The sequence below is a fragment of the Patagioenas fasciata genome, chromosome 10, assembly GCF_037038585.1.
Source record: "Patagioenas fasciata isolate bPatFas1 chromosome 10, bPatFas1.hap1, whole genome shotgun sequence".
NCBI classification, from domain to species: Eukaryota; Metazoa; Chordata; class Aves; order Columbiformes; family Columbidae; genus Patagioenas; species Patagioenas fasciata.
In genome coordinates this window covers 2,731,368-2,757,786 of record NC_092529.1, presented here as the reverse complement: position 1 = coordinate 2,757,786, position 26,419 = coordinate 2,731,368, and the positions used below count along the sequence as shown (strand labels likewise).

At 44.9% G+C, this 26,419-nt stretch overlaps 1 protein-coding gene across 1 annotated transcript; it reads left to right on the top strand.

Moving 5' to 3' along the window:
• Positions 1-2,583: 2,583 nt before the first annotated feature.
• SEC61A1 (SEC61 translocon subunit alpha 1) lies at positions 2,584-14,923 on the top strand. The gene is made up of 12 exons (XM_065845511.2): positions 2,584-2,690; positions 4,129-4,196; positions 4,848-4,913; positions 5,016-5,094; positions 5,840-5,971; positions 6,884-6,993; positions 7,199-7,352; positions 8,310-8,470; positions 9,127-9,324; positions 9,723-9,914; positions 11,533-11,609; positions 12,644-14,923. The coding sequence occupies exons 1-12, from the start codon at positions 2,684-2,686 to the stop codon at positions 12,828-12,830; spliced, it is 1,431 nt and encodes a 476-aa protein (XP_065701583.1). The 5' UTR covers positions 2,584-2,683; the 3' UTR covers positions 12,831-14,923.
• The last annotated feature ends 11,496 nt before the right edge of the window (positions 14,924-26,419 follow it).

Below are 26,419 nucleotides of genomic sequence, written 5' to 3'. Positions count from 1 at the left end.
TGTTGGAAACTTAAAAAACCTTAGGCAGGGCAGCGAGAGAACACGTGGGAAGCATTAGAAGTTAAAGAGAGACCTCTTCATTCTCGCATATGTTTCAACCACCCATTTTGCACATACTGACAGTGGCAAGTATCTGCCTGGCCTTGTTTGCCGATCAGTGTAATTTTACCATAACTGGCCATAATTTGGTCCCCTCGTGGCACATTTTAACAAATAGAAGGTGGCCTTATTGCAGAGCTTTTTTGCTGTCATTGCAAAACTACATGTTGCATTTTTGTTTCTACTTTAAATATTGAGGCTTCACTTGAAATGCTGGTTCTCTTTAAGTTTAGTTGTTGTTCTTTGATAAGATTCAGGGTTTATCCACTGGCTTTTTGTGTTACACAAAGTGTGTGTTATATAGGAGGTCTGACTTATCAGAACCAGAAATCAGGACCCTGGTTATTGAGAAAGCGCTGCTGTAATACTGCCAGCTACGAGCATGGCTGATTAAAGTTCCAGTATTATAAAGTGTTTTAGTTACCTTATTAAATATTGCCATAAATACACAGAATAAAGTGATGTTCTGGGAGCGCCTGGGTGAACAAGTTGGAGAAATAGGGGTGTGAGTCATAACAGGAGTTCGGGATTCAAAACATTTCATGCAAAGCAGTACAGAAATGTTCAGTTAACCTCTTATGTCCGGATAGTGATGTTGGAAATTCTTTTGTGCATTGCAATATTGGACTTACGCTTACTTCTTTTGATGTATCTAGGGCAATTCTACTTCATCAGTGGTTTGGGTGTCTCATTTTAGAATTGTTTTACAAATACTCACAGTTGTGATCTTCAGGGACGGACAAAATTTTGCATTTCTTACCCAACTGAACTTAGGAGAGATGAATTTTGTGCCTTATAGAAACTGCAGGTTTCATCTTTTAGAATGTCTTTTTTCAACTGGGAATCAGCTGAGCTAGAAGAAATGTAGATTTTTAAATGCCCCTTCTACGCAGGAAACTTCATGGGCTAGGAAAAAATAATTAAGTCACTTATTTATTTGTTTCAGTTGCATAGAAAGACCTTTTCACATGGCATCTCCCATTGCAGGACTGTGGAGAGTGTCTGTATCACACTCTGCACACGGACTTCTGGTCCTGAATGGGACGGACGCACCATAACTATTAAATAGTGACAGTGACAAAACTTGCCTCCACAGTTGCGGGCATTTCATGCAGGCAGAAGAAGCAAAGCTGCCCTTCTTTACCGCTCGTGGTTAGACAGGCAGAGGTTGTACCGCAAAAGTCTTGACTGCGCACGAACGTGCGGTTACACAGAGCAGAGCACAAAGCCCCGGTGCTTTTACAGGATCCTACAAATATGAACCAGCCCTGCTTTGTAAGGCGAACGTTCGTGTGCATACGTATACGAGTGTATATATAGACACATGTGTATTATACGCATGTACAAATAGATCTGTAGTGCCCTCTAGCGATCCCAGCTCACAGATGCTACGAGACCTGGTGGAACATCAGCCAGAGCGCCTCCTTTTTCCTTCGTAAAAAGAAACATCAAATCAACGCTGCGACACAGTATGTTGGTTGGAAAGCAGTTGCTTTATATCTAATTAGAAATGGGCGAGTTAAAAGCGGTTTTGTTACGCTGGATGGTTAAAATGAAGCTGCTCTGGACAAGTAAACCATCATCAGACCCATTGTAGATGTCTTCAGTAACTCTTTGAGGAGACACAGGGTTCCAGAAGCCTGGAGAAGGGCAAATATGCTGTCCACCAATTAAAAACCAACCAAACAAACCCAAAACCAAAACAAAACCAACAGGAAGATGAATAGGAATTAGGATTGGTCTTTTAAAGCTAATCTCAGGAAAGCAGGAATCAAACAATCAAACAACGCATACCTAAGTACCTAGAAAATAACAGGGAGTTTTGTGAAGCCATTACGGGTTTCATAGAGACAAAGGCTGACTAATTGTTTCGCATTAACACTTTTATTTGCTTTTCTCTAACTGCCGTTTATCTCTACTTTACAGAGCAGTGCTAAGTCCGTCTATAAAGGCCAGGAAAAAAAACAACACTAAGTGAACGTGAGCACTTTTGACTTTTTGGCGCTCCTAGGTGATTACAGAGACACACGGCACAATGTTTCCCATTTTCACTGATATTTCATGTTTTATGTGTGTTAAACCAGCCTCAGGCTCTGCACCACCCGCTGCTGTGGGTGCAGGCGGCTTCTTACTGCAGAGAAAGGCCTAAAACATCCCTCTAGAAAAACACTGAAGCAGAAAACACATTTTAAGTGTTAATTGATGTATTTATCTCACATGAACTTTTAAACCACCGTCACGATTCCTGGTAACACCTGAATGAGATGGCGGCCGGGGGGGGGTCAAAACTACAACTCCCAGCAAGCCGCGCGTCATCTCGTCATCTGATTGGTTGTGTAGGCTGCGGAGAGCCAATCAGCATCAGGAGGCGCTCCGTGGGGTGTGGGTCTCTCTGGCCGCTGTGCATGGTGGGAGTTGTAGTCGCAGGGCGCAGGGCGGCCGTTGCTGGGGTACGGCGCCTGCGCAGTGGCTGCGCCCGGCGAGCGCGGCGCGTGGCAGGAAGCGGAAGGGGGCGGCCGGGCTCGAGCCCTGACGTGTCTCTCCGAGGCCGCCGATCTCTCCGCGCTCCCGTCCGGCGGCCGCCATGGGCAGTGAGTACCGGGGACCGGGGGACAGGGGGCTACGCGGGCTGCGGGACGGCGGGGCCACCGGCTGCCCTTTCACAGGCACCTGGGGACGGGCCCTCCCTGTCTTCCCGATCCCCCCGCCGCCTCCAGGCCCCTCTGAGGGGCCGCTGCCCTCGCCCGCCCGATCTGGGCCCAGGCCTCTCCGCGCCCAGTCCTGTGGGGGTTTCCCCTCCTCTGATTTGGAGACTCCCTCTGGATTTTTTTTATTTTCCCCCTTTTGCAGTGAAATCACACAATCACAGAATGTCAGGGGTTGGAAGGGACCTGGAAAGCTCATCCAGTGCAATCCCCCCATGGAGCAGGAACACCCAGCTGAGGTTCCACAGGAAGGTGTCCAGGCGGGTTTGAATGTCTGCAGAGAAGGAGACTCCACAACCTCCCTGGGCAGCCTGGACCAGGCTCTGGCACCCTCACCATGAAGAAGTTTCTTCTCAAATTTAAGTGGAACCTCCTGTGTTCCAGTTTGAACCCATTACCCCTTGTCCTACCATTGGTTGTCACTGAGAAGAGCCTGGCTCCATCATCGTGACACTCACCCTTTCCATGTTGATCCCCATGAATGAGGTCACCCCTCAGTCTCCCCCAGCTCCCTCAGCCTTTCCTCACACGGGAGATGCTCCACTCCCTTCAGCATCTTGGTGGCTGCGCTGGACTCTCTCCAGCAGTTCCCTGTACTTCTGGAACTAAGGGGCCACAACTGCACACAATATTTCAGATGCGGTCTCACCAGGGCAGCTTAAATGCCCATTCCCTGGTTATGGCAGGTGTTCTAGGGCAGGATCAACCATCCCAGGCAGCGGGTACTGGGGCAGGGAGGGCCAGGTTGTCCCGTTGGTGACCGGTCGTAATGCTGTAAGCCAAAACCTCAATGACAGTGTCAATAGTAAACTATAAAGGGGGATCTGCAGTCCAGAAGGAATTCAGGTGGATGGATCTCCAGGGTCTGCTACCTTGAGGAAGAGGTGCTTGAAAAGCGTTTTAGTCAATCTCTGTATCGTGGTAGATGTAGAAGAGAACCACAATTTAAGTTTAAAACCACAGTCCAGTGTAACGTTTCAGGCAGTTAATTGATTGAAATTAAGTAAATAATTTTTATGAGTGGGTCTGAAAGCCTTAGGAAGTTGACAATGAAGTGGGTGCTCTCAACAGGGAAGTGCAAAGCCACCAGTAGTTTCAGTTCTTCTGCATCTTTGCACACTTTTTAATTCAAATCAGTCCCAAATATGTATACAGCCTTAGGTTGCGCTCAAGGAGTTTAACATTAATTCTTTTCCAAATCAGATCTGTGCTCATAGGAGAATGTGTGACTAAAGTATGTGCTCAAATTCAGTTTTCCTTGAGCTTTTCTCCGTGTTCTTTGTATCCGTGTGTTCACTTTGTCTTTTAACTCATTTCCTTACAGTAAAATTTCTTGAAGTAATCAAGCCCTTCTGTGTTATCTTGCCTGAAATCCAAAAGCCAGAACGGAAGGTAAGTTAATAAACTCTTCCTAATTCTGTATTTGTGTAATATAGAATGTTTACAGCTTAGTTTGCATTTGTGGGGTTTTCTTTTATTTTTCTTCTTGGGTGAATGGCAGCTTTAGGCACAATTGTTTTCAGTGCAGTGCTTGTCTAGTACATCCTGTCCTGTGAAGATGCTTATACAGAATATATTTGCTGATAAATGCAGTTGTGCAGATGTGGTTATGCCATAGCAGTGAGTGGTGAGACACTGAAAGAAGTTCAAAATAGCAACTTGAAAATCTTTGCTTCTTAAATTCCAATCTGAGATTATTTGCTAAAATAAGCTTCTCTGTATTTTTATTTATTTCTCACTAGAAGGTCTTTTTTTATGAAAACATAAGAGTTATTTCTGTGAAGTGCTAGAATTACCTACCATTGGCATAAGTTTATTTATTTGGATTAACATTTCAATAAAGCTTATTTTCCTTGGCCTTACATAGTATAAAAAGGATGAAGAGTGACTTATTTTCTTTAGGATATCCTGTACTTGATCCCTTCACAAGAAAATAACGTGAGCTGTAGCTACTATGGAAGTTTGCCTGATTGACTAGATCTTGTTATCTTGACAGCTTTACTGTCTTTGGTTGTTGTTGATTTTTTAAAATTTTTCCTTTAGATTCAGTTTAAGGAGAAGGTGCTATGGACAGCTATCACACTCTTCATCTTCCTAGTATGCTGCCAGGTATGATTCTTTCCCTTGTTTTTAAGGAAGAGCTGGAATGGTTAGAGGATGTTATAAAGTCTCTAATTAAATTCCATTTTCCTCTGTTGGTTGGAAATGCAGATTCCCTTGTTTGGTATCATGTCTTCAGATTCAGCAGATCCTTTCTACTGGATGAGAGTGATTTTGGCATCAAATAGAGGTATGGTTAGTCTTTCCGGAGGGCGGTTTTTAATTTGGACCACAACATTTTTGGACTTGTTCTTACCTTACATTCTGCTTTAAAGAAGATAAAAACCAGAGCAGAGAGGGAAAAGACATTTCATATATAATGTAAAATCACAACCCAATGTAGCATTGAGAAAGACAGAATTTTATGGACAAAATGGGTTTATGGTTGGCTGTATACTTGTGTTTCAAATATTTATACTTGGTTTTCTGTCTCACAGAATATTAAAATTCCTGATAGTTTATCTAAACGTCAGTTTCTTATAGAGGTTTTCTAATGCAGGTATGAACTAAGAATGGTGACAGTTTTCTAAATTCACTTTGTCATTATATATAATTTGGGATATCTGTCAGTTCACATCACGATGAGATGTGCATATATGCGTGGAACGTGGGGCAATCCTGAAGAAAATTTGGATTTTCCTGTTAAAAATTACAAATAATAAAGTGATTTATTGTCAAAGGCAGAAAGCAAATTCCTACCTCACTTTCTGAGAGCAAAAGTCTTTTTCAGCGAACACAGTTTTTAAGGTACTGAGAAGTTTACTGATCAGACTGACCTTTAACAAGCTTCTGATATCATTAAAACCTGGAGATTTGGAGTTTTAGATCTTCTCCATCGTCATGTAAAGGGTGGAAAAAATAAACTTGGAACTTCAAAGGCGCCTGGGTACGGCACATCCCATTGTTTTCTTCCATTGTTCTCCCTGTACCTGCAGGTACGTTGATGGAACTGGGTATTTCACCGATTGTCACTTCTGGGCTCATCATGCAGCTCTTGGCAGGTGCCAAGATAATTGAAGTTGGTGACACCCCGAAGGACAGAGCTCTCTTCAACGGAGCACAGAAACGTGAGTAACAGCTGGTACTAAAGGCTGATGTTTTAGTGCATCTAACCCTGAAAATAAGTGTAAACTCACCACGTGGTGAATGTTGGAGTCAGATATCTGGGTTTCTGTCACGTGGTGTGTTCATGCTGTGCTATAGATTTCTGTGTTTCATTGTTGTTTTAATGACTGCTCTCTGGCTTGTTAGCTGTTAAGCTTCGAAAAGGTTTGAAAAGGAGAAGTACCTGTGCAGTTGGCATTGCTGCTCTAATCGCATTGGGTAAACTAAGAAATACAGAGACTGAGGGACCAGCCTTTGAACCGTGGTGGTCAGTGTTAACCTAAACAAAGTTAATATCAATTAAGATGTTTGGTGTAGTTTCCAGCGTGGGTCTTTCGCAGCAATAAGAGATCTCTGTGCTCAGTCAATAAATGACTTTTCTAAAAGCTTGAGTATTCTTTAGCTATTTGATGCTGTACCACACTACTTACTGATCTGCTTACTGGAAAAAAAACAATCTAAATTGCTAAGGTAATATCTTAACTCCCGCCCAGGTTTCAATACCTAAAGCAATCTTCGGTAACCAAACCCACTTGCTTTTAAGTGTGTTTCTGAAGTGTCTGTGTGTTTGTATTTTCAGTGCCAGATTTCAAACAACAACCTTAACTTGCCATTGAATTTAAATGTCCTGTGATTAATGTATTCGTTCCCAACTTTCTTTACAAAGAAGTCATTTCTATTTAAATTATATAATTGAATTATATAATAAGTTAATATGTAGTATATGCTTATAAATATATACTTTAAATGTGTAAATTATGCAAATACTTTGTTATATATTGAATTATAGAATATAACAATATATAACAGTAATATAATTGCCACTAACATAAATCTCCAGAACAAATACATACTTTTATATTTTTATTCTACAGTGTTTGGAATGATCATTACCATCGGACAGTCTATTGTCTATGTGATGACTGGAATGTATGGAGACCCATCTGAGATGGGTGCTGGTATCTGCTTGCTTATCACAATCCAGGTAATTTCTAATCCTCCCTATTTACCCTTCCTCTGAAAGGGTCTAAAGATCAGCCGTATGGACTCCCTGCCCCACATGCAGAGAAAAAAGATCAAATTGTGCCTGCTTACTCATTTATACTCTTATCTTTTAAGACAAGTGATTTTTTAACAAGGATTTAAAGAGGATGAGACTAATGCTGTATTTCTTTCCTTTTTAACTGTAGCTTTTTGTCGCTGGATTGATAGTTCTGCTCTTGGATGAGCTCCTCCAGAAGGGATACGGGCTGGGTTCTGGCATCTCCCTCTTCATTGCTACCAACATCTGTGAGACAATTGTCTGGAAAGCGTTCAGCCCCACCACCGTGAACACAGGACGAGGTGATGTGGCACAGTCCGTTTCCTTTGCTTTCATTAGGATCGAATTATTTCCTCAAATGAAACAAAAAACCCAAGTAGCTTCTCCCTACTATTCTTTTAGAATGCCAACTCATTACATTCTTGTATAGAATAGTACAATGGTCATTTAAAATAGAAAAATGTCAGTTGTGGAAAAGTCTTAACTTTGCACAAAAAGGCCAAGTGTGTTTTTTTGCAGTTTGTTAACTTCAATGGCAAATGTTACTACTATCTCAGCTATGTAGTTGCCATGTAGCAAAACTTAATACAATAAATGCTCCTGTGCAAGTACAAAGACATTTCTTTTTCATTTTGTAGTATCTCACAAGATGTTCCCTGAACTTGATTTTTTTCCAGTGCCTCTGTTAAAACTCAACAATAGTACAATGCCCTCGTGTTACGGTTGTGCTCAACTTACTGACAAATACAATCTGTTTCTTTCTGCTCCTTGCAAGTCTTACTCTTTGCCCCAAAGACCTTATTCTCCAAACCTGACAGGAGGCAATCTTGTTTGGTGCTTTATAATAGGAAACATAACTGTGATTATCACATTTGCTGTAATACAAACAATAACTAGTGTCTCACCATGAATGACACTAGAAAGCATGCTGCTTCCCTCATTTATTTTGTTTAGGAAAGAGGGAAATAACTTGGTGAACATCAATCTTTCTAGACACCAATAAAATTATCCCGTTTGCCTGTTGGGTTATGATTTAGTTTCTAGACCACTACAGGGGGATTTTAAAATAATCTTGGAAATAACATGGCTAATATGAAGGATGACAGTAGTAGACTTCTAAGAGTGTGCTCAAGATGCAAGAGACTTGGAGAAATCCCATTCTGCATCCTGTATTTCAGCAGTGTGCCTGATGGGACAGAGCACTGAAGTTTGGAGATAATCACAGCACGCCTCACTTGTGTTTTCTTTTTCTTTCCAAGGCATGGAATTCGAGGGAGCCATCATCGCTCTGTTCCATCTTCTGGCTACTCGTACAGACAAAGTCAGAGCTCTTCGAGAGGCGTTTTACCGCCAGAATCTCCCCAACCTTATGAATCTGATTGCCACCATCTTTGTCTTTGCTATTGTGATTTATTTCCAGGTCAGTTGGATTAAAGAGGGCTATAAAACTATGGAAGTATATCTGTAATCTGCTTCCTTTTACAGGAAATTATATTTTCACTTCTCTGGTGCCTTCAGAAGACTCTTTTTTGTGCCTGCAACATCTGGATGTTAATTTACTACTAGTTTCTTTAAATCACTTCCCACACTTACCGTATCTATGCTAGAGACTTGAGACATACTTGGTTCTCTGAAAAAAACAAGTGAATGTGTATATATGATATTGCCTAATGGAAATGCTCTTGCTTTTTGCTGGAAAATATTTTGGAGTCTTTAAGCCTGTAAGTCTCTTACTGTTTGTTGCAGCAAACTGCTGAAGAATATCAAGAGTTTTGAGTAGTTTCAGTGTTTCTTTTCCTGGACGCTATGTTTGGTCTCCTTGAAGCTTCAGGTTTCTTCTGATGTCTTCATCTTTCACACCTCCTTATATATGAGAGTTAGATGATTGTGCACATTTCCAGGCTCTTCACAGAAGCGTTTGGATGGATAATCCTCTGGGTATCATACATGTTTGTGCACAAAATGATTGCAGGATTTTTTTCTCTTGCTGTCAAGACCTTGCACTTGCAATTTATGACCTCTAATGTGGGTTCATATCAAGATATAACAATGGACCTTCTTTTGAAAACTTTTCAGGGCTTCAGAGTGGATCTTCCTATCAAATCTGCTCGCTACCGTGGCCAGTACAACACCTACCCCATCAAGCTGTTCTATACTTCCAACATTCCCATTATTCTTCAGTCTGCCCTGGTGTCAAACTTGTACGTCATCTCCCAGATGCTTTCTGCTCGCTTCAGTGGCAACTTACTGGTTAGCCTGCTGGGCACTTGGTCTGTAAGTATTCTTTTTGATCTTGCGTACGGCTTTATAAGAACGCTGTTAAAACATGTAGTTGAAGAGCTGGTGTCTCTAAACATTAAGACACACTTCTACAGGTGGTCATGTACACCGAAACTCCTAGATTAGTAATTTAAATTAACGACAGAGTATGAGAATTGCTGTGATGAGTGTAGATTTTAAGTCTCTGTTTACCTTGGGCTATTCTTTGCTGTCCTAGGTATTTTTGCTGGGTTTTGTTGTATTCCGTTTCCACATTAGAAACTGCTTGTGGTAGTAAAGTTGCACCTTTGGGTGCTGCTGTAGTGGGGATGATACAGCGATCTGAAGATGATCCAAACTTAATGGCTAAGAAATAGTGAGAAAGTTGGTGACCGCCTGCTTCCTTCTTCTAGGACACGTCATCTGGAGGGCCTGCTCGTGCTTATCCCGTTGGTGGACTTTGTTATTATCTCTCACCCCCGGAGTCCTTTTCTTCGGTGTTAGAAGACCCTGTCCATGCAGTTGTTTATATTGTATTTATGTTGGGCTCCTGTGCTTTCTTCTCCAAGACATGGATTGAAGTCTCTGGCTCCTCTGCCAAAGATGTAAGTTTAAAATTATAACCTATGTAAGTTTACGTGGTGAAAACAGATGGGCTGTTGTAAGACTAAGACTGACTTTCTTCTGAAATGGCTGTTATACTGGTAATGGTGTTGGTAGCATTTATGATTTTTGTGAACAGTGACGTTGTGGCTCAGAAAGAGTGTTTAGAAATAAGAATTGTTGTCTTTTTTTTGGTAACAGGGGCAGAATGGGGATAATTTTTGCCCTGTTTTCTTCACTGCTTTTTAGAAAACAACAAAACCCAACTAATTGCTTTCATTGGCATCAGGAAAATTTAAACATCGCTATGTAACATCTGATCCGTGTGAGGTGACATGAAAGGTAGAAACTCTTCCAGTGCCAAGTGACAGATGCACTGTGTGCAAGGCAGCTGCCACTTCAGAACTTGCAGATAAAACTTCTATGCCCCTGTCTGGCATAGAGTGTTCTCATTTCTTTTGGGGAAGATTAACTAGAGGTTGTTATTTTTAACTTAGGAGCACTGATAGCAGAGAATATAGTGCAGTGCATTAATATACCTGCGCCCAGCTTCTCAAAATTCCCATTTGCCACAGGATATTTGATATTCAGCAACTATCTCATTCTGAGATTGGAATTGGAAAACAGGGTGGAAAGTAGTTGTCATCGTGGTATGTTTGCATTGTGTGGGGTTTGGGTAGGAAATCAAGTTTAGCAGCCATATGGAATGGTTTAATCCATTCTTTAACAAGGATGTAATAGTTGCACAGTTGCTCTAACAGCATGAGTGCTCTCGTTTTGGGCTTGCATCTGGTTGCTTATTGTCAGTGTGCAGGGAGGCACTCACAGCCATCTATAGCCAGATTCTTCTTTCAGTATAAAACAACATACAGCTTTTAACACTTTAATAGACTTCCCTGAGACTGAAGAAAATGATTTTCATGTAAACAAGGTTGAAAATAAAAATTGCTAAATCATTACTTAAATGTTTGCAATATAGTGTAGAACTGGCAGCTTAAACATCTGAAAGTGTGTTTCCTTAATACATTAGATTCAGCTTTAGAAGTTCCCTGCTAGAGTTTCAGTTCCTCTCAGTAAAATATTTGCAGAGATCGATTGTAACCTTGTACAGTTGCGGAAACCCAGTTTCAAAATGATGTTCCAAGAAGGGATTCTTCCTAAGTCGCACTGTTTCAAACGGCCCCACAAATAAACAGTTCGCTCAACTGAGTGTGGGGAACTGGAATGCGGGAGCGGACACTTCCCAGGGTGGTTTTGCTGACATCTACTAAACCCTGACCAGGAGAAGGCCAGTGGCAAAACAGGAATCAAATTGTGTGTCTGAGATCTTCGCAATGTCCAGGGCTTCCTGTTCTCAACAGGACTGGAATTGTCCAAAAAGCTTTGCATAATTGACAGTGCCAAAAAGTGCCTGTGACTGTAATATATCTGAAGTTAAAACACGGAGTATTTTAAACTTGGATGAATAATATAAAAACACAACCCCCACACCCCCAAAAAATCCCCAAACCACAACCATTTACTGGAATGTCTTGCTTCTGTTTTTTTTTATTGTACTAAGTTCCGTGGCCTTGACAAATGACACTAAACTTAATTGCTCTGTTTCTTGATTCAATCCAGGTTGCTAAACAATTGAAAGAACAACAAATGGTGATGCGAGGCCACAGAGAAACTTCAATGGTACATGAACTGAACAGGTGAGCTGCACATCTCACAGCTGTTCACACAGTGTCATGGGGAAACATTGCAAATTTGGCTGAGTTACCATTTTATACCCTAGAACACAGATATTCTTTCAGCTTCAATGTTACATGTGTGAGACACAGAATATTGTCTCTCATGAATGGCTGGACTTGCACTTTACAGCATATTCTTGCCTTACAATTAGAGAATGTGCTTTAAATTCTCAGCTTGTATTTTCCTTTTGTTATAGTCTTCTATTTTTATAAGATAGCTGATGATGAGCATTTGAGTGTACTTTACTATTTGAAACTGACACACAAGTCAGTGTGTCAGACATTTTTTGACTCTGTTTTTCAATGTGCTGTTATGTTTTGAGTGCTGTTTTCATGCAGACCTTGCTTTTAAAGCAAGTAATTCAATCTACTAGATGCAGAGGTAGCAGGGCATGGTGTCTGTAGGTTTTCTGATTGCAGGGTAGGACTCACGCTTCATGTTACAGAAATGTTATTGAAACTTTACATTTCAGTCATCTGCAGATGACTTGAGCTGGTGGCCGTAAACTTAATCATTGTGCTTAATTGTATGGCAGACTGTTAAGATGTTCTCAGCATTTTTTCCCCTCCTGTCAGGTTGAGCTTTTTATATCCTTACCTAGTGAACTGACCCTATTGTGTGTTCCTTGTCTTGAACTGGTAGACCCACGAGAGAAGAGACTCTTCCGCTGCTGACTTTTTTCAGTTCACCTAGTTTCATTCTTGTGGTTTGTGGGGTTTGTGTGGTTTGTGTTTTGTTTTCTTGGGTGTTTTGTTTGTTTGGGTTTTTTTTTGTTGTTGGTTTTGGGGTTTTGTTTGTTAGATTGTCTGGTTAGATTATCTCTGTAGTCTTCTTTCAGTTCTCAGTGGGATTGTATTTAGATAAAAACCTACCTGTGATCTAGGTATTTCCCATAGATCCCATATATATATATATAAATACTAGCCCTAGTATTTTTCTTCATATCCTGAGCAAACTCTAATGGTTCATCTTCTCCTCTATGTTGTGTTTCCAGGTACATCCCCACGGCCGCGGCGTTCGGTGGCCTCTGTATTGGTGCCCTCTCTGTGTTGGCAGATTTCCTCGGGGCGATTGGGTCTGGAACTGGAATTTTGCTCGCTGTCACTATCATTTATCAGTACTTTGAAATTTTTGTGAAGGAACAGAGTGAAGTTGGCAGTATGGGAGCTCTGCTTTTCTAAACCTGGCTTCTCATGGACCCAGGAAAGAGGGGAGGAGTGTTCCCCAAATATAGCCAGTCAGGTGGAAAGAAGTAATGTAAACTTGATCATGTCATTCTATAGGAACACATATTTTAATAATGTTTCCAAAGTGCATTCCCTTATGTTCAAACTTTTCTAGCATACTGTTTGCATTTTATAAATTGCTGAGGAACAAGTGCAAAGACATTTTTTTTAAGAAAATTGTTTTTTAATTGCGTGAGGAGACTCGGCTTTCTGAATTGGGTTTAGTTCAATGACTCCAACTTTTTGAGCCCCTTTCAGCATTAGCATACCTGGAGCCTTCACAGGTTTCAATAAATAATTGTGGGGAGGGATGAATGTTTGGAAGCGACTTTTTTTCAATTAATTTCGTTTTTCAGCTCCTTTGCAGTAGTGGTGAGAAAAATCTCTCCCTCTGATGCTCGAGTTCCATAATGACGGTTCTAAGCACAAACAGTGTTCAGTATGTTCAGTTTTGTGTTTGTTTTTTTTTCCAGTACGGCAGATTTGAGAGGCAGTTGTTTCTTTTTACTAAAGGGTATCTCTAATTCCTGCTGTCTTGTCATTACTACGCTACACCTTGTCAGAGGTTGAACATTGGCTTGAGACTGTTGTCAGCTTTCGGTGTCAGGCAGGACCATGTTCTTTCCCACCATCCCTCCTCCATCAGCAGAAAACTCAGGTCAATGGAGATTCTGCCAGAGCCTGTGCCTCGGAGTTGCAGCTTTGAAACTTGGTCACACGGGCAGCTTAGTGAAACCTAATTAGCTGTCGTTGTCATTAGCGGCCGTACTTGTAGTTCTGATGCTCGCTGAAAGAACTGGATGCTACGGCTACTTAGACGCAAATCTGCTTGTGCTCTTTGCTCAAGCTGAGTTTCTCTTATTGATGATGAATTCTGGTCTTGTAGCAATCAGGATGTTATCTGGCTACTCATACCTAGTGAATTTTGGAGTGTGAAAAGAATGTGTGTTACTGGTCTGTATCTATAGATATAGATAACCGCTGTAAGTTGCTTCCGTAGAAGGATTTTCCATCCTTTAATCTCATTGACTTGAATGGTGGATGGCAAAGTGCTTGATCAGAAGGTGTTTGGGCTCCTCCTTTGTTGAGGATCACACCTTCAGATGGGAGACATTACCAGCTTTAGATAAAGGACCAGAATCATACTTAATGCTCCATTTTAATTTAGATTGTCAGTACTGATCAGGTGCCTAGGACCAAATGCAAATATTTGCGTGAGTCTTGTAAATATGTTTTTCCTCAATCAGTATTGGACAACGTGGAAATGAGAACTTAAAACGTTGGAATGTTTCTCTCCACTGCAACAACCTGTCTTTGGGCATTTTTGCATGTTGGGCTGCCAGTGTACGAATTCCTGTTTCTGCTTGGAGTGCTGAGACTCTGTTCTGTACCCAAGGGGCACAGGTGACATCCAGAAGCCCTTGTTAATGCACTGAGCTCAAACACCGAATGTGTGAGGAATCTGCAGATTTGGAATGAGACACACCTGGGGGTGAGGATCACACTTGGGAAAGGAAAATGTATTGGGATAAAGTAGCCACCACCAACCACTTGCTATTACTTCACACTACATTCAATGATTTTCTGTCTTTCCTCAAGTAGTAGTGTGGCACAGCACAGATTTGGTGTGAAATAAAGGATGGTTAAAAAGCGAGTTTAAAAGGAGAGGGATGGAACACGGTGTGATTCTTCTGCTTTGGGGACTTACGTTGTTTTATTTCCAGGAAGCCCAGTACAAATTTTGTGTTAAAATACAAAGGACTCCACTTTTGGGCACACGGTTCTGGCTGGGCTGGAGCTGTACTTGGATTTTTGGTCACATCATCTGTTTGAACCGGTTGCGGTTTAGACCGTTGGCTCTTCAGTGTCTGAGCAGCACTCGTTCTGCGCATCTGTATGTTTGTTGTCTAATGCTGGAATCCTTGTCTCTTATCAAGCAGCTATGTCCTCAGAGCAGGACCTGCTGATCATACAGTGGATGTTCACAAGAAGAAATAATGCCTAAACAATCTGCTTTATAACGAAATAAAGTACATCTTTGGAGCTAATGCTTGGCTTTTGGTGCTTTGAATAGTGTCACAGTTCTACCGCTTGTAGAATAACATCACCTGCCCAAGAGACTGAAAGTGATCCCTCAAAACAGCTGTTTAGAGCATCAGCATAAAATAAAGACAAATTGTATTTGCTCCAAGGTCTTCTCTCAACAATAGGTTGCCAAAATGACAGAACCTGAACTATTCCTCTGGGCTTTCGTGTTCCGGAAGAGTTGTGATTCAAGTGGTGCTGCACAAGTAAATAGTGGGAGAGTGAGGTAATGATGCGCCAGTTTAACCAAAACTGTATTTCTATATGAAATAGAGTGGCAATCATTTTCTAGCATTATAGGAGTAACACGGCAAACTCGAAGCTGATGATATTCCCAATTATTGTTTCGCCCTCTTGAGTGTTTAAACTTCACTTGGAGTAAAGGAAAATTGTGTCTTCCTCCTGAACAGAAATAAACTTTAAAAGCGAATTTATGCAAGAAGCTTGGCCGAGGTTTTGGGTGTGTGTGAAGTTGTTTCAAACAGCTTGATTTCTCCCTGGCTGTTGTATTTCTCCCCAGAAAACCTGCACTAATAGTAACTGTGGTTGCTGTAGGAATGTTATGTCGTCACATACGATGAGTTATCCGCGAGACAACCAGGTGAAATACCAACACCACCGCAACGTTTCGGATCCTGGTTCTGCTGGTGGCGTTTTCGGTGCAAAGTTCTTTGCGAAACCTTTTCTTGTGCTGTAAATTTCATGTGAAAGCTTATCCCGCAGCACGAAGTGCTGGGTGTTTGATTTTGTCCCTGTCACCATTATTCTGGAAGCCTGAAAAATCATCTTGTTCGTTCCAGTTCACTTATTCCCAGATCGTATCTCCACACAATTTTGAGATGCCAAACAAAGGGATTTATTTTCCTAATTCCTTTAACATTTTGTTTGTTGTTTGAAAGAAAAAACCCTTTCGGCTGCAACTGTAGAGGTTGTTGCTTTACCCTGTGAAACGTTTCATGGCTGTGCTCCCTTGATTACTCCTGGGGATCACCCTGTACTGTAACAGGCTGTGATTTGGGAATTGGATTCTCCACCAGCTTTTTGTAAAAGAGGAAGCCGAGCGGCCTGGTAGCTGCTTTTCCTAATTGTTCTCTCTTGCAGCAAGGAATAATAAGCTTTAGGTGGCCTTCAGTTTTATCAGAGCTCTCGAGCTTCACGCGGGTTTTTGAGACGTGCGGCCACGTTGTGGCACGGCTGACAGCTCCTCCATCGGCCCTCGCTGCCATGAATGCAACAAACTGCTTCCTGAGGTATCGTCAAGTGCCGGACCAGCGTTCGAGTCTTTCCAAACACCCGATGGCCGCAGGGTGTTGTCACCGGTAAAGAAAAGTGCACAAGGGGGGAGAGCAGTGACATTTCTGAAGCTGGCCCGGTGCGCGGGACCCGCCGTTCTCTCATTCCCTCTGCCAGCTTTCTGACACCAAACCGCAGCCTTCGCTGCCTTCCTGCCTAAAAAGGTCGGGGTTTGAGCGGCGGCCAGCAGCACCGCTGGCCCCTTCCCAGGACGTGTGCAGGTGTTCAAACAATAGCCGGCTTGTTCGGGGTCTGGGTCTGGAACAGCCCCGGTGTCGCTGGCACCAGCGGCGAGCGCCTGCCCGCCTGGTGGCAATGTTACACTGCAGCTCGGAGCGAAACGCCTGTTCCATCTGTTCCAAACGCATGTTCTTCCTTCGCTGCTACGCTGCTGGCTGTCGTACAACGTAAAAAGTTGGGAACTGGGCTCGCCAATATTTATTTGTAGAATCAGGGCCAGAATTGAGGTGGTTTTAAGCTGAGGTGCTGAAAATTGTCTCCTCTTTTTAGAGTATTGATAATATTTTCTAATGTTTTCAGGCATGCTGGGTGCCAAGGGGCAGGTGCGGTCATTGCCACTTGGTGTGCTGAATATCACTATGCAATGCAAGCCCAGGCTGAGACGGTAGGGTAGTAAAGAAGGTGAGAAAAGAAGCATTTAGAACCAAAATCAATATTCTAAGCTGGGGACCTAATTAGTCAACCGGACCTTAAGGTGCTGGTTTATAAAACGCCCTGGGATGGATCTGCTCGAATGGAAGCTCTCGTGCGGGCCAGGTTGTAGCGATGCTCTGGCTATGGCTGCGGTGACGCCAGCCAAGCTGGCAGCGCTTGGCAGAAAGGAAATACCCGACAGTGGCACCTCCGCTGGCAGCCGAATCAGAGGGGCTGAGTGAGCACAGGCGTGACAGACGTTGTCATCGCTGTCAAGGTCAGAGTTGGGATGTCTGCTCTGAGATATTTCACGCTGGAGAATGAGAAGACTGGGCCAGTCAACATTCCAGCAACATGAATACCCAAGAGCTTAAAATAGAGGAAACAAATAGAGCAACAGTCAGGATATAAACTTTTAAAAAGCTGCTTCGGATGTTTTTGTGTTGCATTGGAGAAAATCAGGATCCATGGCACATATCAAATCCCAGATTCCCCTTTTTAAATATTAAGGCTAAAGTGGATGGTTCCAAAAATGGTGTGAGCCCTGGTAGGGAGTTATTAGCTACCAGAAATGTGAGATGAGTATTATCCACTTCAATCTTCAGCACATCTTTAGCCATTTGACGTTCTTACAGCTCTCGTGTCTCTATATCTGTGGCGCAAAGCTCTGTGAAAGAAAAAGGCAGCTCCAGACACACAGGAGCAGGAAACAGTGAGCAGAATGTTTTGCTCAATTAACTTCACTGTGTAAGTGCAAGTTTTATTTTTGTTTAAAGAGCTTTATTGTTCGGCAACAGGAGAACAAGGAGTTGTTGCTGGATTCCCAAGGGCTCACCCTGACCACATGTGTGGTCGGTTATTTGATGATTGGGGTTGCAGATCCCAGCTGCAGGCAGTGAGGGGTGGGTGCTGGTGAGAAGCCATCGCTCAGGGAGCAGCGGTGGGGTGGAATAAGGCAGGAGCTGGGCTGGTGAGGAGAACCAGGATGTGGTGAGTCTGTACTTAACCTCATCTCAGAACGCTGTTGGGCTCCAGGATTTTGACGAGCTGCTGACCACAAATTGTGAGTGCATTGCGCTGATGGGGACGGTGATTAGAACTGCAGAGGGGTTGCTGCCCGCTGGATTTCCTCAGTAAGAGAAGGCCCAGGGTACCTGTGTACTGTAGAAATCAATGTTTTGTTCAGCCTTGGGATCCCAGCCTGACATGGTGTTCCCTTTCCGCTACACAGATTGTTCTTCCTATTCTGCACATGTAGAAGCTTGTAAGACAAGGAAGTGTGTTTGTTAAATTAATCCCTTTTCCAAGCACTTTTATCTTGGGCATTTGAGGATGGAGCTTGAACTAGTGATCTGGTGATAAGAAGAGCATTTTTTTCAACCTGCCCCCTCTTGTTTTAAGTAACTCTTGAAAGGAGGAGAGATTTATTCAAGTTGGGGGGGGGAGTCGCTTCTTCAGGTAGGTAGGAAAGAACCACCTCTTATCACAGTGCCTCCTATTCCTTAAGCAGTAACAGCCAGGGGAAAGAAGCCAACATTTGGGATAAGGCTTATCTAATTTAATGGTGGAACACAGTAACGTGAGCCAGGGGTCTTACACAACTGTCTGCAATTGAGATACATTGCTGTCATTTTTATTTAGCTTGAAACGCTCATATCTACCTTTTTTTAGCGGATAGCTGGAAGCTTACGTGATCCTTTATGCTGGAAGGGTGACAGGAGGATCTCATCTGTGCAAAGAGAAGAGCTTTACTTGTAGAGCAAATAGGTTTTCCATTTTCATGAAGTGGATTCTCAGCTGTTACTTGTATTGTGGGAGTTGCTTGATTTGCATGAGCTCGCCTCTTTTGGTGGGTACTGGCTGCAATTGCAACAGGAGAGAGATTTTTGGCTCTGAAGATTGTACAGGCTGAATTAAAATAAATAAGAGGCCCAAACCAACCAACCAAAATAAAAACCACACCAAAGGAAACGTTGTAGGGAGATACAGCTGGTCAGTGCGAGGGTCCTGGCTGGAGCACGGTGCTTGTACCACAGCATCTCTGTTCTCAACTGGTCCTGGTGCTTCCTGGCAGACATGGGTGCTCCAGGTGAACACCCTGAGCCCTCCCAGCAGGTACCACTGGCATCTGGAAAGATGCTGCTTTGTTCCATCACCCAGCAGAGCAATATAGCGAAATTCCTGCAGCAGTAAAGTGCGGATCTGACAGGGCGGCTTCGCCTTTCTCTTGTAAATCCTCTGGCAGGAGCCTGATGTGATTCTTGCCAAATGCCTCTGTAAGCGGTAGGAAGACCCGAGGGGTTTCGGGAGCAGGATGAGTGCCCGGAGAGCTGGGCAGTGGGTCAGAATTGGCCTTTTTCGCTGTGTCTCAGGGCTTTGAGCTCACATCTCCTGGAAGGCAGCGGAGCCTGATGCTCTTGGCTCCCAAGTCAAACGGGATATGGACGCTTTGCGAGCTTGTCCAATGTGACCTCTCGTAGGGTGTGAGACGAGCTTCACGCAGTTCGTTTTCATCTCACAACAGCAAGAGCACTCAACTTCACATAAAGCTGTTTTGCTTTGCTTCTGTTCAAAAGGCTTAGCGATTCCTGGATGTGTGGTTTGAATTTTCTCACTTTCTCCTATGCATGTGTTCCATGGACCTTTAATTGCCATTTGCTGTTTGCCCCCAGGTGGGATGGGGTCACCCTGCCCTGATTTTGGGTGCGGGAGGGTGGTTGGTGTTTCTGTAGACAAGTGATGATACGTGTGGATAGTCCTGGCAAGATCCTGCCTTCTGGATCAGACAAAACAAATTCATCCTCTGAAAAAGTCCATCTAGAAGGACAGGACCCTTTAAGAATATATAGTTATCAGTCTCTCTAATCTTAGGTGTCTGTCACCTGTAGCCAAGTTGTAAAATATAGATGTCCAGAGGGGCCGGAGCCATTCAATAGAGCTGCTGCTGGAGTTCTTACCATTAATACTGAGCCTGGGGGCATCACTCCTGCGGTCAGCGGTCTGGAAAACCACGTGCGGCTCTCTGACTTGGACAGAATTTGGGTGAATATGAGGACAGGCTGGAGCAGGGCTGGGGTTTCCAACAGCTGCCACGTGGGACCCACAAAAGGTGTTTCGCTGGTGCTGGGGGAGCAGTTGGATCGCTGGTTCCTGGTATTTACCTAAATATACTTTTGGGTTGTCGCAGCTCCTGTTGTATGTGATAAAGAGTTGGACGAAAGGTCCATCGATCAGGCGGTTCTCACAATCCATCTCTGTCTGCTTGTCCAGACGGTGAGTTTGTGGCTTTGGTGACACCGCGAAGCTGCATTGGGGGAAAAGGTGCGATAGCGGTGAGTACGGGTGTGCGGATCTTCCTGCGTTTGTGTGAGTGTGCAAATCCCCGTGCGAATATGTGACACACTTGGCCGGCTCCTCTGCTCCAAGTCCAAAGCTGGGGGTGAACCTGCCCCGTGTTTTGGTTTTGCAGGGAGCAGCCCCCCAGGTTTGAATACACGTGGCATTCAAACCCAGCATGGGCATCTGTCATAGAGAAAGATGCTGAAACTTGTAAAATTAATAATCAAAACACCAAAAAAAACCCACAACAAACCAACAATGAAGGCAACTAAAGAGCAGAGAGAATCTTGTTTCTAGAAGCAAGCCCCTGAGTTTCTTAGGAAAAGTGAAATATCTCCCATAGTTGTTGTTGGAGCTAAACTTGACTTTTCTAACAATGAAAAATGGTGTTTGGTACCGTTAGATAGCGTACGGAAAACGGTCGTATTTATGAGATACTTGTTATTTCTTTTACTGTGTCATATTCAAAATACAGCACACGTTAGGAATGAAATTGCATTGCATGCAAAGATTCTTGCACTGACAGAGAAATGAAACACTTTATCCCTAAAATAGGAGGGAATAATATATTGAAAATAAAAAACATCAATTCTGCTAACGCGCACACAGAAAAGAAGGTTATATCTTGTGGCTCTAAAGTAGAACTTAAAACCAGACATAATAATGCAGTTGTACAAGAAACTTTTGTTTTAGAGAGCAAGCTGGGGAAAAAGGATGTGAGATTTCGATATAGATTCATTATAATGCAGTTAACAGAGAGCAATATTAAGGACTGACAATAAAATTGGCCAGCAATAAACGGGGATTATAGTGACCTACTTTTTAAACTTAAAATAACTCAGATTGAAATATTTATTTGTTTTATAGAAAGCTTTAGAGCTGGGGCGATGTCACGGCAGAGGTGCAGCCCCCACGGGTGGTCAGGTAGGACTGGGGTGGGAACATGAGCCTGTGATGCTGTCAACTCTGTTGGCTTTGGACGTGTCCACTGTGCTCAAGCTGGTCCCATCTAGCACAAGTGTGACCTGGGGGTTCATCTGGAGAACGGGAGCTGAGGGGAGACCTTCTGATCTCTGAACTGCCTGAAAGGAGCTTGGAGCCAGGGGGGTCGGGCTCTGCTCCCCAGGAACAAGCGCCAGGAGCAGAGGAATCGGCCTCAAGTTGCGCCAGGGGAGATTGAGGTTGGATCTGGGGAACAATTTCTTCCCCAAAGGGCTGTGGGGCATTGGACCAGGCTGCCCAGGGCAGTGCTGGAGTCACCATCCCTGGAGGGTTGGACAGACAGACATGAAGTTCTCAGGGACACGGATTAGTGCCAGAGTTAGGTTAATGCTTGGACTCAGTCATGTTGAGGGTCTCTTCCAACCAAAATAATCCCATGATTCTCTCAGCTGGTCTGTTAAGTGTGGAAATCATTAACTTCACCCAGATGGAAAAATTCTCTCATTGTCCTGCTCCAAAGGGAGCCTGCAATGGTTTCCTCTGCATGACGAGCGCATGCGGTGGTGGCTCTACCTGCTGCTGCTCACCGGCCTGCTGGCTCCGTCCTCCCGTCTCTGCTCTGCCCCGCTCCCCTGTCTCTGCTGTCGTCCCTCGTTTGCCGTCCCTCACATCTGTGCAGGGCCGGGCCGCGCTGACGGCTCTTGCCGGGGCTCTCTCATCATCGATACGTACGTCGGGAAGATCAAGGAGCGCTCTGACAATGGGGACATTGTACCCGGTTTCTGCAGCCTGGCTGGGGGAACGAGCCCACCTCCCCATCCCCGTGTCCCCGCTGCCCGGCGGTTCCTTGGCCAGGTGACGTGGGTCTGATGCCGCAGACGTGTGGGTGAGGTGTTGGAGTGGGATTGTGGCAGCTTTTGGCCAGTAAGGTAATGGAGGGGAACACAGCTGTTTGAGCAAACAATGCGGTAAAAGGGGGTGCAGGATTTGAGGTCTCCTGTGCACACAGATTTGGAAAGCGTGTGGCTATGGAGGTCTCTCTCATACAAATTGAACACAATGATTTAATTCATGACTTGAAGTAAAACCTCTGCCTGGGGTTTTGGTGGATTTGCTTATATACTCAATGGTCTCTTTTGAAATTCTCTTTTCTATTACTGGCATCAGCTTTCTCAGAAGAGGTTTGCCAGGGAGCTTGCTGCATCCTCTCAGGGGTGCTTTTCTTTCCTTCACCTTCTCCGTTTTGCCTTTCTACTCTTGCTCTGTCTCTTTCCCTTCTGTTTTATTGCAATCCACAGCTTTCTTCCAAACACCCCATCCCTCTCCAGCTTCTCCTCTTGCTTCCTCTGGGGTTGCATCCACTGTACGTGGGGTTTATTCCTCCTCTCTGGTTGTACGTTCTGTTTCATTTTGTTAGCATATTTCCACCTCGCCCTTTGTCTTCCTCATTCTCTAGATTTTCCTTCTGTTTCCTCACACTTTCTTCTCACGTGATTTTTTGGGGGAATTTTCCATTATCTTCTTCCTTCTCCCTCACCAGTTTGCCATCCTTCCTTGCACTGTCTGCTCCCTGCTTATCAGCCCCTTCCCTTCAGTCCCTTCTGCCATCTCCTTGTCCCTCCAGTGCTGTATCTCTGAAGTGAGATGGTCAGGCTTGAGGGCCACCAATCTGCAAAGAGACTTGTGGTTTCGCTCCACTGTAGATCTCCTCTTCTTGAGCTCCTCCTCACTTTGATGGTCACCAGACGCTGGAGAAGTTGGGTGTTGATGTCTCTGCTTGGGCAACCCCTGGCAGCCAGGACAATCATGGAGAACAGAGTTGGGGCACATGAGATGTGTTCTTTATTCATTTAAATGGCATCATCCAACCGAGGAGTAAGATGACGTTTTGGCTGCTGTTGTCCTGTGAGGTACCAGGTGATTGGGTTGCAGGTATTAATTGAAGATGATGTTCAAAGAAGTTTGTGTGGGTGGTCTCTCAAGAGGCAACAGAGGTAAGCAGAAGGACCATGGCCAGACCAGCGCATGACGGGCAAATAGCTTCATACCTGGTGCCAAGAACCAGGCTGGCAACCTTGTATATGTCCCAAAGAGCCCAATATGATGTGTTGGTCTTCACACCACCCCTGCACGTGAACAGGAGGGTCTCTGTGTGCGGTCACTGGGAATAACCTCACTGGCTTTCTCCTTGAGCTGGTAGAGGTAAGATAGGATCTGCTAATGGGCCTGACCTTCCAGTTTGGACAAAATGATGTTGAGCCCTGTCTGTGCTGGTGTGGTGTAAGCAGGGACATGGTTTTATCTTGTGAGGCGGTTTGCACCTTCTCCCCTGACCCCACCAGACCTCATCACCCAAGAAACGCTGGGATTCATCAACTCGATGGGAAACTTGCTGCAGATACAGAGATGCTTAGGGAATGATTTAGATGAATGATCATAGGATTGAGCCTGATGAAACCCCATTCCTGACCGTTCAAGAACATTCTCTGCTTTCTTTTCCGGGCTGTTTTTCCAGTCTTTTCCAGAGTGCGTAGCGTTACTCTGCCCCGTGGTCCAGCCGTGTCTCACCCGGGCACGGCTGCCGCTCGGTGCCAGGTGACGTGGAGCAGTTACTAGGCTGGGCCACTGTAAAATATTCTTTATCAAAAACAACCATTGCAACGAGTGCCGTAATTCTTGTGACCCTTCCACTTTGTTTTCCTATAGGAATATTTCTGCTTTATATATTTTTAAAATATCTCTCTCTCCAGACTCTCCATCCCAGCCCCACTGCCCGCGATCCCTGTGCGGAGCAGGACGAGGACTGAGTGACAGGCTAATAACCTGCTCTGCCTCTCGCTCGAGCCCGGTGGCAGGTGTCCCAGGGCCCCTATTGAATGCCACCATCCAAAAAAAAACATTATCAACAATCTTCCTTCAACAATGATTTATTATTGCCATAATTTGCCTTGGTACAATGAGCCGCAGAGCGTATTTCTGCACCCGGCTGACAGGGATTTGATGGCTCCAGGTTCCTATTTTATTTAGTCTTGAGCCTAATATGATTTGGTTACCCTCGCCCCCTCCTTCCCGTCCCTCTCCTCCCTCCCCACCAAACCTTTTCTCATTTTGTTTTGTTTTCTATGAGTGTGTGTTTCGCATAACCCTGGGCCGGCTGACAGCGCTTGTAAAAACCAGAAGTCGATCTCGCAGTGGCTTTTCACCATTAATCAAGCTGCCTGGAATTGGAAAGTAACACTGACAGGCTTTTATCTTGGAGAGAAGGAGGATGGCAGATGTATTTTATGGTGGATGAGCCTTCACGGCTTCTATTAGACTGGGACTTCAGTGGAACAAGGTGGTGGTTTGGGGGAGGAGGGGAGCGAGGGGGGAGGAGAAGCCGGGGAGCAGCCTATAGATAAATAGATCCGTCAGTCAGGCGATGTGGAGGTCTCCAGGCGGCCAGCCATTGTAGGTGACAGAAAAGGCAATCAAAGACAAAACAAATCAAAAGGTACATCTTATCAGCAGCAGGCCAGCTGGACTTCCACCGCACTCGGAGGCCCCGCCGAGGGCAGGAGAAATTAATCGTGCTGTCGAGGCCGGAGAAATTGTCGCGGCGGAAGGTCCAAGTTCAGGCGAGCGGAGGTGGCCGGTGCTGGAGGAGAGGAGCGCGGAGCCACCATCCTGCCACCTCGCTCCCTCCCTCTCTCCCCCGAGCCACGGGCTCCTGACAAGAGCATTCATCGTGCGATGATAGCTCGGCACCTATGATTGGTACCTTTAATAATATAGCCCTCGCTCAGCTGTCACCCTGAAAGAACAATTTTTCCTCCCGCTTTTCCTCGATGCAAAGATACATCTGTAATGAGAAGGGTGACAGAAAGTGGGAGCGCGGGGAGCCAGGGAAAGTTTGGAAGAACATTAATCAAAAAGTGAAGCTGGAGGTGATGCTGGCTGCTCGCCGTGCCTGTGCCTCCGGTGGGGACAGAGGCGGCTTTGAAGCTCCTCTCGTGTTCCCTGGCCTGTGGCTCTTTGGGACACCCTTGACAGGGGATACGGATCCTTCACCCACCCTGGGAGAGAATCATAGAATAGTTTGGGTTGGAAGGGACCTTCAAAGCTCATCCAGTCCAGCCCCTGCCATGAGCAGGGACATCTTCACCAGCTCAGGTTGCTCAGAGAAGCAGCTTTGAAACCCCCCATCCTCCTGCAGGGCAGGCCTGGTTGTGATGGGTGGGATGGGTGAGTAGCCCTGTACACGCTGAGTCCTTGGTGTAAACCAGCACAAACTGTGTGCATTGGATTTACATTGGACAAGGATCTCTTTTTGCCTCCACAGAAAGAAATAGGTGGTTACATGTCCTGTGAGTTTCCCTGCAGCGGGGATCTACTTTTGTCCTGCTCTGGATGATCCTTTGGATCCATCCAGACTCAATCTGTGTTCACTTTTGGGTCCCTCATGCCACGAAAGCCCTTGAGGTGCTGGAGCAAGTTGAGAAAGGGAACAGAGCTGGTGAGGGGCTGGAGCACAAGTGTGATGGGAGCGGCTGAGGGACCTGGGGGTTCAGCTGGAGAACAGGAGCTGAGGGGAGACCTTCTGATCTCTGAACTGCCTGAAAGGAGCTTGGAGCCAGGGGGGTCGGGCTCTGCTCCCCAGGAACAAGCGCCAGGAGCAGAGGAAACGGCCTCAAGTTGCACCAGGGGAGGTTGAGGTTGGATCTGGGGAACAATTTCTTCCCCAAAGGGCTGTGGGGCATTGGACAAGGCTGCCCAGGGCAGTGCTGGAGTCACCATCCCTGGAGGGTTGGACAGACGGACATGAGGTTCTCAGGAACATGATGCAGTGCTGGGGGTGGGTTATGGTTGGACTTGGTGATGTTGAGGGTCTCTTCCAACCAAAATGATTCCGTGATCCCCATCCTCACCCTTAGCAGTGCTGTGCAGAAACCGCCCGATTTCCCCACAGGGGCAGTTTTGCCTCCCAGGCCGCGCTGCCCTTGTCTCCGGGCTGCAGTGCCCGGGCCCCAGCCCATCACACTCTTTTGGAAGATGCTTGTGTGATTCCCCAAAGGCTCCCTGAAGCCCTGAGTTATGGGCCACGTGTGGTGGGGGTTGGCTGGGAAAGTTTGGGGGGGTATATTGCACCCCTGATGTAAAAGAGACCCCGGCAGGCTGTGGGCTGCGGAGAGCAGCAGGAGCGTAAATCTGCGGGAGGCACAGAGAGCGCTTGTGTTTGTTGTATTTAAGGA